Source organism: Anarrhichthys ocellatus, unplaced genomic scaffold (genome assembly GCF_004355925.1).
Source record: "Anarrhichthys ocellatus isolate YVR2014 unplaced genomic scaffold, GSC_Weel_1.0 scaffold182, whole genome shotgun sequence".
In the NCBI taxonomy this organism is placed as follows: Eukaryota; Metazoa; Chordata; class Actinopteri; order Perciformes; family Anarhichadidae; genus Anarrhichthys; species Anarrhichthys ocellatus.
In genome coordinates, this window is record NW_022280212.1 from 163,504 (window position 1) to 173,553 (window position 10,050).

The 10,050-nt window shown below is 46.4% G+C and overlaps 1 protein-coding gene across 3 annotated transcripts in view; it reads left to right on the forward strand.

The window, feature by feature from the left end:
• The window catches only part of LOC116400575 (E3 ubiquitin-protein ligase RNF31-like), an 11,044-nt gene extending 1,000 nt beyond the window's left edge, over positions 1-10,044 (forward strand). Inside the window, exons 3-21 of one of the 3 annotated variants that reach the window (XM_031878485.1) lie at positions 1,027-1,173; positions 1,359-1,514; positions 1,608-1,664; positions 2,309-2,438; positions 2,579-2,750; positions 2,980-3,131; positions 3,417-3,559; positions 4,173-4,403; positions 4,492-4,794; positions 5,726-5,911; positions 6,071-6,277; positions 6,503-6,676; positions 6,872-6,970; positions 7,154-7,243; positions 7,397-7,511; positions 8,139-8,251; positions 8,641-8,754; positions 9,249-9,297; positions 9,621-10,044. In XM_031878485.1, the coding sequence (XP_031734345.1) occupies positions 1,027-1,173; positions 1,359-1,514; positions 1,608-1,664; positions 2,309-2,438; positions 2,579-2,750; positions 2,980-3,131; positions 3,417-3,559; positions 4,173-4,403; positions 4,492-4,794; positions 5,726-5,911; positions 6,071-6,277; positions 6,503-6,676; positions 6,872-6,970; positions 7,154-7,243; positions 7,397-7,511; positions 8,139-8,251; positions 8,641-8,754; positions 9,249-9,297; positions 9,621-9,721 (2,739 nt within the window). In that variant the 3' untranslated portion in view covers positions 9,722-10,044. Of the gene's footprint in view, positions 1-1,026; positions 1,174-1,358; positions 1,515-1,607; positions 1,665-2,308; positions 2,439-2,578; positions 2,751-2,979; positions 3,132-3,416; positions 3,560-4,172; positions 4,404-4,491; positions 4,795-5,725; positions 5,912-6,070; positions 6,278-6,502; positions 6,677-6,871; positions 6,971-7,153; positions 7,244-7,396; positions 7,631-8,138; positions 8,252-8,640; positions 8,755-9,248 lie in introns of those variants that run through there. The other 2 variants (XM_031878484.1, XR_004213932.1) reach the window with 2 other exon arrangements.
• Positions 10,045-10,050: the final 6 nt, after the last annotated feature.

The following is a 10,050-nucleotide window of genomic DNA, read 5'->3' on the forward strand; positions in this document are numbered from 1 at the left end:
ACAGTTACAGTCAGTTACAGTTAGTCAGTTACAGTCACAGTTACAGTTAGTCAGTTACAGTTAGTCACAGTCACAGTTAGTCAGTTACAGTCAGTCACAGTTAGTCAGTCAGTTACAGTCAGTCACAGTTAGTCAGTTACAGTCAGTCACAGTTGCAGTCACAGTCAGTTACAGTCAGTCACAGTTGCAGTCAGTCAGTTACAGTCAGTCAAAGTCAGTCAGTTACAGTTAGTCACAGTCAGTTACAGTCAGTTACAGTCAGTTACAGTGAGTCAGTTACAGTCAGTCAGTTACAGTTACAGTCAGTTAGTCAGTTACAGTTAGTCACAGTTAGTCAGTTACAGTTACAGTCACAGTTACAGTCAGTTACAGTTAGTCAGTCACAGTTACAGTCAGTCACAGTTAGTCAGTTACAGTTACAGTCACAGTTACAGTCAGTTACAGTTAGTCAGTCACAGTTACAGTCAGTCACAGTTAGTCAGTCACAGTCAGTTACAGTTACAGTCAGTTAGTCAGTTACAGTTACAGTCAGTCACAGTCAGTTACAGTCACAGTTACAGTTACAGTCAGTGTGGTGGAGCTGCTGGATACATATTTATATTTATACTACACATAAAACATGAATATACACAACCAGTGAGTTTAGATCACATCTCAAGTCAAGGAAGGATTCTACTCTCCTCCCCACCTCTCATCTCCCCTCCTGTCCTTTCCTCCTCCCACCCCACCTCTCCTCTCCCCTTTTCTCTCCTCTCCTCCTCCCCTCATCTCCTCTCCCCTCCTCATTCTACTCCTCTCCTCTCCCCTTTTCTCTCCTCTACTCCTCCCCTCATCTCCTCTCCCCTCCTCTCCTCCTCCCCTCATCTCCCCTCCTCATTCTACTCCTCTCATCTCCCCTTTTCTTTCCTCTCTCCCTCATCTCAATATTCCTTCTAGTAAATGTACTGATTGTTGTGAATAAGGACACGTCCTATCAAGGAAGCATCCTTGACTTTGAGAAACACCCACTGGCTGTTTCCTCTCCAGGTTCTGGAGTCTTTGAGCAGACTGGTCAAGGCCTTGAGTATCCTGGAGAAGTACGGCTGTAACCTGACGAGTCCAGCCAGGCCCAGATACTGGAGGAGTGTCAAGCACAACAACCCCGTCTTCAGAACCACCGTGGACGCCGTCAAGGTGAGAACAAGTCACATGGTTCTGCATGGAACAGTCATCTGGTTCAGATATATTGTTTTTAAGTGGGTCTCTCGCATTTTGAAGCTTCTTTGTGCAGATTTTTCTTGCAGAAAATAACATTTTTCTTATTTCCTTGAACCTGCTGAATCATGAGAATCATGTGAAATGCTCGCGTTCCTCCACAGGGAGGCCGGACCGTCTTGTTTCTGTACGGTTACACCAATCAGCAGATCGACGGCCTCAGTTTCCCCGACGACGTCACCGAACCGGACACCGCCAAAGTGGCCTCGGTGACGCTGGAGGTGATGACCTTACGCACGGAGGTGGACATGCTCGTGAAGGTTTGTGGAGCGTTCGTCTGAAAGCCTTCAAAACATCAGCTGCCGTTTTGTGTCAAACGTTCCTCCCTGTCTTCCACGTCTTGTTTGTTTTAGAGAACCCATCCTCACCCAGAAAACTTCAGAGACATCATCCCATTCATCACCCAGCAGGTCTGTACCAACACTGGTCTGTGCAAACACTGGTCTGTGCCAACGCTCATCTGTACGGACGCTCAGACGCACATCCAAATGCATCGTGTAACTGTAAAACATTTGATATCGGCTGTGGAAAAAAAAAAATCACTTTTCTATGAATTTGCACAATTTCCCAACAAATGTACATTTTTTTTTTTTTTTTAATAGACAGTAAAAAAGAAGAAGATGTTTTACAGTATGTTGACCTTAAACCAGCAACATAACTATAGTCTTAATCTGTTCAACATGTATCAGACATGAAAAAAAGTCCAAATTTATATTCATCCCAACACTTCCTGTTTTCGTTTCAAAATAAAAGCCATTTTGTGTCTTTCTGTGCACAGAATCCCCTTATTTGTGAAATATTTGCAGGACAGTGTTGTGGAAAACTGACTATCATACATTTATTTAGTACTGACTTTTATATTATTTACAAATGAGAACACACTTTTAAATACGTCGGTCAGGCGGACAGTTACACCCTGTTAGATCCGATCTGTAGGCTACGTGTGTGTGTGTGTGTGTGTGTGTGTGTGTGTGTGGGGCATCGTATTCTCTCCTTCAACACTGTGCTGCTCGTTGTATAAATAAGCTTTATTGTGAAGCTGCTTTCTCTCCAGGATGAGCTGGTGTCTGACGTTGTGGTCGTAACGCATGAAGAGGAGCAGCTGGCAGACACACCTCAGGTTCTGTCTCTTCCACCTAAACCCAGTCTGAGCCCCGGAGGAGAACCTCTGAAGCCATCAACAGGTGAGCTGCTGTGAAGAGCGTGGGAGTGTGGATGTAGCCTGAGTCGCTTTGAGTGTATTGTGCTTTGAGCGCGACGCAGCTAGAAGCCTCAATAAATAGAATCACTCTTCTAATAACTCTTCTTCTCGCTCTTCCTGCAGCGAGCGATTGTAACTTGTGCGGTGCCGCCTCGTCTCTGGTTTGCCCGTCTTGTGACGATCAAACATTCTGCGACGCCTGTGACGACCTCTTTCACCGCCACCCTTCCAGAGCCAATCACAGGAGAGACAAAGGACACAGCAGAGCGTTTGTTACAGCGGCCAAAACATCCAGGTGAGGAGGAACGGGAGCTGTGTTTCTCCTCCAGTGAACGTTGTGGAGAAGAGTTTCTGCTAATCGACAGAAGCATAAACGACCTGCATGTCGTCAATTAGTTGTTTTTTAATGCTTTCGTATTCGGATTTCGTTGGCAGTCGTAGTTTGTAAGTTTCTGCAGAAGGAAGTGACCAGCCTGCATCGATCTCTTCTTCACTGTAAATCTGTATATTTGTATTGTTTGCAGTCCGTCTCTGTCCCCGTGGGAGTGTGCTCACTGCACCACGGTGAACGAGATGCGAGCCGTCCTCTGCGCCACCTGCGAACGGCCTCGACTCGCCACGGCCGCGTCCGCCGCTCCGGAAAACCCGACGTCCATCCCCACGTCTCCCAACACGGGTGAGACCAGAGACATCGTGCAACTTCAATTAGACGGCGGCTTTAAAGACTCAGAAACCCAGCGCTGTGAAAGAGGAGAAGAGATTAAAACGCACAAATAAAACAGATGAGACACAAAACAAACAGGATCGCACTCATCGCAGCATGTTTCAGCTAAACAATCAGCAAAAACATGTTTCCCTCTAACGACAAGATGTGCCGTTGACACGAGGAAACAAAGTTATTGTGTAAATATATCTATCTATCTATCTAGCGGTGTGAATGTGTCTGTGCTCGCTCCCTCAGAGTGGCAGTGTAAGAGCTGCACCGTAGTGAATCAAGGCAGCAGCATCCTCTGTGAGGTGTGTGAGCGCCCTCGTCTGGCCACTCGACCGTCTGTCGCACCGCTGCCGTCCAGCCCGGGGTCCACGTCTGACTCGGGAGCAAAGGTCTGTCCCACTGGGGGGGGGTCCATGCTAAACAGTTCTGCATTGTGTTAGAAGCGGCTGTAACAACAATCCGTCAAATGTGACAATGACCACGTTTACATGCACACTATTGTTCTGTTACATGTTTCTCTCTGTGGTCTTGATTTTCAAAATAAAATTCCTGCTCCTCTATGGACACAGAACCATGATGACTAGAAGAAGTGAGAACTAGAACACGTCTTTAGTGCAGAATAACACAGTTATGACAATCATTAAAAAGTTGAATTTTTTGATAATTTATTTTTTTTAAACAATGGAATCTATATTTCCAACATGTTCACAAGTGTTACCAATGTCTGAAGAAAAAACTGTGATGTGTTCGAAGATGAAAGATGAAATTCTGACGACAATAACGTTTTTTAAAGCTTCTGGTTATGACAAACAATTAAAAAATAAAACCTGCTGTCTTGGGGTTCAGAGGGTTACAGCAGTCACATTAAAGGATGAATGAACAGTTGACCAATTGGCAACTCTCTAAAAATAAGTTCTATTCTTTTAAGGCATCTCATACATACGTTTGTCTCATTGCGTCTGCTCAACACGCTTGTGTCTTTCCTTTCTCCCTGCTTCACAGTGGATGTGCCAGTTCTGCACCTACATGAACACCAATACCACCGCGGTGTGCGAGATGTGCAACCTGTCCTGCAAAGACTCCGCCGGAGTCTCTCTGCCGCTGTCTCTCCAGCAGAACCCGTCCGGCACCAAAGACCAGCCGAGAACTCAGCCGAGGCCCGGAGGCGACGTGGAGGCGAAGAGACAGAAGATGATGAGGGAAGACGGCCTCCGTCTCGTCCAGCAGATCAGAGTAGGTCACCGGGAGAGTGTGTGTGTGTGTGTGTGTGTGTGTGTCACACAGACACGTTTAAAGATTCTCTGTCGTGTCTCCTTCGCAGGAAGCAGAGAAGCGCGGCGTCAGTGCTGAGGAGGTGTACGCCGCCATCGGCATGTGCGGCGGCAGCAACACGAACCCCTGTGATTGGCTGACGTCAGAGCTGCCTCACCTGTTGGACGAGATCTGCGCCATGGCGGCTTCCGTCCAGGCGGAGAGGGGCGGCGAGGGGGCGGAGCCGAGCGGTCCCGGTGTCGCGGGCGACGGCGCGAAGCTGTCCCGGGCCGAGGCCAAGCTGGCCTGGTTGTCGGCGGGAGGAGACACCGACAGAGCCGTGAGACAGCTGCTGAGAGACAGACAGGTCAAGGTAGGACAATCAGGACCTGCTGCTTCAACATGGGGCACTCCAAAAGACAGTTTCCTGCTGGAGGAGCAGAAGTTTGTTATTTCTGAGTTTTTTAAAGATGTCAACCTCCGGTTCTTTAAAGTGAAGCCAAAGCTTCATGTGTTAAAGCTGCATTCTCTCTAGTGTCCACCAGGGGGCGACTCCTCTGGTTGTATAGCAGTCTATGAGAACATGATGTATGAGTGTTGAGTTATTTATCACCAGCGAGCAGCCTTCACTGTGAGGCTGATGAGCAGCTCTCTATGGTGAGCAAACAGGAAGTCTTCAAAGTGATGAGATAAGTAGAACAAAGAGTCTGTGGTCTGTTGGGAGCGATGTGGAGGAGTGTTCCACGGCCCTCCTGACCGGCTCAATGAGAAGGAAGGGAAACTTTTGATCTCTTGTCTCTTCATTAGATATCTGTCTCCTGAAAAGAACAGCTTGTCTCATATGTTTTTACAGAGTTACACACTCTTAACAAGTCATTTTATTACTTCAAAATGTTTGGTTTTGTGTCATTATTCCCTTCTCGCAGTGGTGCCAATTCTGAGAAACTAAAACTCATTTAACAGAACTCTAATTCTACATATGATTCATCATAAATATTGAGGTGAACTTTTCACATTAAATGCATTTTTTTTCCTAAACATTCCTCGTTATTCTGAGAAGTTATTTTAATCTAATAAGAGACTTTCAGAGTAAGAGCATCAAACATCGTGATTTATTACCTTTAACTGTAAATGATGCAGTTCGATCGATACCTTATAACTTTTGTGCATCGATTCAATATCGCGTCGTGATATTATTTGAAAGACTGAGTTCAGTTCAGTGTATTTTGAATACTTTTACTTTGTAGCAGACTATTTGTACACTGAGGTTTTGCTCGTCTACATTAACCGGTGCTTCCGCTCAGATGAAGGAGCTGCACTCTCTGGGCTTCAGGGACGTGCTGCGGTGCGAGGAGGCCCTGCGGCTGAGCGGAGGCGAGGTGAAGGGGGCTCTGTCTCTGCTGCAGCGCCCCCTGCTGGAGCCCTTCCACCAGCGCATCTGGACCGACCAGCCCGAGCCGCCCATCGACCCCAAACACCCGGACAAACAGGTAGCAGCTCAGCGCTGTCTGCACAAATATAATCAGAGCATAAGGCTGCACAGCAAAGTACCTGAAGCCTTCAGTGTGCACACCTCGTAGACGACTTCATGTAGTAAAAGAAAAGAAGTGCGTCACATTGACTCCTCGTCTGTCCGGGTTCTCTCTCAGAGGATGTGCAGGCGTCTGCTGGCGCTGTACGACCTGCCCAGCTGGGGGCGCTGCGAGCTCGTCCTGGCGCTGCTCCAGGAGCCGGACGTGACCTACTCCCTGGAGGACGTGGTGCAAGCCGTGAAGGAGTCTCACGACAAGGATTTCATCAGGCGCCTGCTCGTCAACGAGTGTCCCATCTGTCTGAGCATCTTCCCCCGCAGCAAGGTGGGTCAGCGACGGCTCGGAGCCGGTGAACGATGCAGACGTTGGCATCTTACACGGTGCAGTACGACAACTATCCATCAAGTCTGTTTGTCACTTAGAAAGAAGATATAAAGGAAGTTAAAATATGTACACAGGTACTTTATGACAGCTCCCCTTTGTTCTTCTGTGTCATAAATACTGTATTTATTTCTTCTTCTTCTCCTCCTCCTCCTCTCCGTGTTTCAGATGCAGTCCCTGACTTCCTGTCAGTGCTCCGTGTGCCACGAGTGCTTCGGGTTGCACTTCACCATCGCTGTGAGAGACAAACACATCAGAGACATGGTGTGTCCGGTCTGTGGAGAGCCGGACATCAACGACCCGGAGCAGCTCGACAGCTACTTCTCCACGCTGGACATACAGGTACAGGGAGGAGGGGGGGGGGAGAGACAGACAAACACACACAGAAAAAGAGAGAGAGAGAGAGAGAGAGAGAGAGAGAGAGAGAGAGAGAGAGAGAGAGAGAGAGAGAGAGAGAGAGAGAGATTCAACTGCAGCTGGTTAAGAGACGTAATAACTGTCACTTTTAGCAATGACGTTTTTCATGTATTTGTCCAGCTGCGTAACTGCCTGGAGCTGGACGTGTACGATCTGTTTCACAAGAAGCTGACTGAGCACGCTCTGATGAAGGACCCAAAGTTCCTCTGGTGCTGCCACGTGAGTTCACCAGCAAGCCGTCACAATCAGGAAGCACTACGTCTTAATTCACTGATCCTATTACTATGTTATTCTTCTGTAAGTTCTTTAGTCGAATCTATTATCACCCATTCTAAACATGACACTTAACTGATATGAACCGTGGTGTGAAGGAGACGTAGATAATCTCTCCTCCTCCCTCAGTGCACCTCCGGGTTCATCAACGACGGAGACCAGATGAAGGTCACGTGTCCGTCTTGCCGCAAGAGCTTCTGCGCTCAGTGCAAGAAACCTGTGAGTATCAGAACTACATGTAGGAGTTTCTCTCCTACATCCTGTAAGAGATAAAGAAAAGAGACATGCTCAGGAATTCAGCCTTGAAACTGAGGAGGTGCTCGCTCATTGACTCTCTCTCTCTGTCCCCCCCCCCCCGTCTCTGTGTCTCAGTGGGAGCCCCAGCACCAGGATCTGTCCTGTGAACAGTTCCAGCAGTGGAAGAGGGACAACGATCCGGAGTACCAGAGGCAGGGATTGGCCGGCTTCCTGAGAGACAACGGCATCAGTGAGACACTGAGTTGACCCACTGAAAGTTGTTACATTATCGACCTGAACAGAGACACTTTGCATCCTTCGCTCAAGGTGCATTAGGAAGTGGAGGAAAATAACTTTACTCAAGTACCGGTTTGTGTTTCCATTTTTACATCACTGTATACTTTATACATCTCAGAGGAAGCCAGTAAATGCTCCTAAACACTGACTGAAACCATGAGGAACATTCAAGGATTCAAGGAAACGTCTTTACTCATCACAGGGTTGAACAAACGGGACCCTTTGAAGCTACAGCGGGGTTAGTGACGTCAGCGGAGCTAGTAATGAGCAGAGCTAGTAACGTTAGCACCACCACTAACGGCTAACGTAGCGTGATTCCATTTGGTTTCATTATTTATTTATTTTTGTGCAAATAGTCGCTATAGATGAAGATAACGTTTAGAACTTTTTGATGGTTTACTCTGACTTTAGAGCGGTTAAAATGATTTTTGGGACGGTCTCAAAACTCCACCTACAGTAATAAACTGACTCTTGAAAAGAACCTCAAACAACCACACTTCAAACTGTCCGTTTGAGTACTTGAGTAAATGTACTTAGTTACATTCCACCACATTAACCAGTATGAATTGTCCTCTTGCAGCCTGTCCCTCCTGCAGGTTCCAGTATGCGCTAACCAAAGGCGGCTGCATGCACTTCAGCTGCTCCCAGTGCAGGTACCAGTTCTGCAGCGGCTGCAACAACCCCTACCACAAGGTGAGGAGCTGAGCTTCTGTCTCTACGGTAGACTTCCACTGATCTTCTGTACACACAGCAGCAGTTGTGGGTAAAAAGCGACTTCTTTGTTTTGTTTTTTGTGCATTGCCGACCTTCTACCATCTGGAAATTATTTACGGAATTAAAACAATAAGCTTGTCAGCCTTTTGGTTATTCAGATAAAATGCATAAATGTTTTTGTTTGTAACTTGTGGACAGTCTTGGTGCTCTAAATACCTGGAGAACAATATATTACAGGTCAGGTGATGGCACACCAGCAGACACGCATTCAAATGGAGATTTAAATTTATATTTCCGTCCGAGCCAAACGTGACGTAACCTAGCTCATTAAAAACGTGTTCCTGTGTTTGTTGTGTCGTCTCTCGCAGACGGTGTGTAAGACGGCTCAGTGCAGCTACACCGGTCTTCATGCTCACCACCCGCGGGACTGTCTCTTCTACCTCAGAGACTGGGAGCCGCCCAGACTGCAGGCTCTGCTGCAGGTGGACTTCCTCTTCCTCTTTATCTTTATTTAACAACATGTACAATCACTGCAAAACAAACCACAACCGTATCGATCATTTTTAGTGGGATTAATTAATTATAACAAAAACACCAATATGGAGATCGTATAGCAGGGAGAAGTAACAATGAAAGGAAGTAAAAACACTTCACAGAATTGTCTAATCAACCAAATGTTTCGCGGCCCCCCTGCAGTACCTCCGCGGACCCCCTGTTGAAGACCTCTGTTGTAGAGGTTCGGTGATACCTGCAGACATTAACTCACATTTAGATTTCTATTTCTGTCGTGACCAAACATGACGTAACTTTCACTGAACTGGTTCAGCTTGAAATATAGAATGAAAGAAAGCAGAAGCTGTTACTAAAACCTCCATTTAACTGGAACCTTTAAATAAACGAGTGTAAACGTGTGACAGATGTAAAGAAATGCAGGGATGTAAACTAACGTTTCTTAATCTCCCTTTTCTCTCCTCAGAGGAGCGGCGTGGAGTTCAACACGGATCCTTCTACTGGAACTCAATCTGGTAAAAGTCGTCTTTCATTTGTCTTTCGTTCAGGAAGAAAAACAGAAAACATGAAATTTAAATACTTTACGTCTTTTGTTGCATCAGGATTCAAACATCCTGGAATTCCTTAAAAACCTAGAAATCCAAACAAACGTTAGATGAGATTTGTTAAAATTAATTAACTCAAAGTTCAGGTTATCTTGACACACTTTTCAATAACACATGTTAATCTTTAAGTCTTACAATATATCTGTTATTTATGTATTCTTCTTCCCACCTCTGAAGAGCTGGTTTTAATTGATTTATCACCACATGAGCGTAACCTCTCCTCTGTCACACAGACGCTTGTTGTCTGATGGAGCAGAAAGATGAAGCCGGTCAGCAGATCGATTCGCCGTGTGGCCTCCAGACACAGCCGGGACAGGCCGGCCTCTGCGAGTGAGTGTCTGCTGTAAACACCGTCTGTGGCTGCTTGTCTGCACCTCCCGTCACTCAGACAGGAAGTTCACCAGCACTTTGACAAAACTAGTGTCACCACCATTCATATCTCAAGCCTGTAACCACCTGTGAGAAACATTGTTCAACGGTGTGTTTGTTTAGTAAGCATGCTCGCCCTCCTGTAATGTAGTAGAATAATGTGATGCTCACGGACGGAGAAAAAAACAAATGCTCGACTCTCGAGAACTTTAAGTTAAGTGAAGGGTCACTGACTGATTAGTCTTTAGTTAACAGGTGTGTGTGATCTCATTGATTAGTCGTTAACAGGTGTGT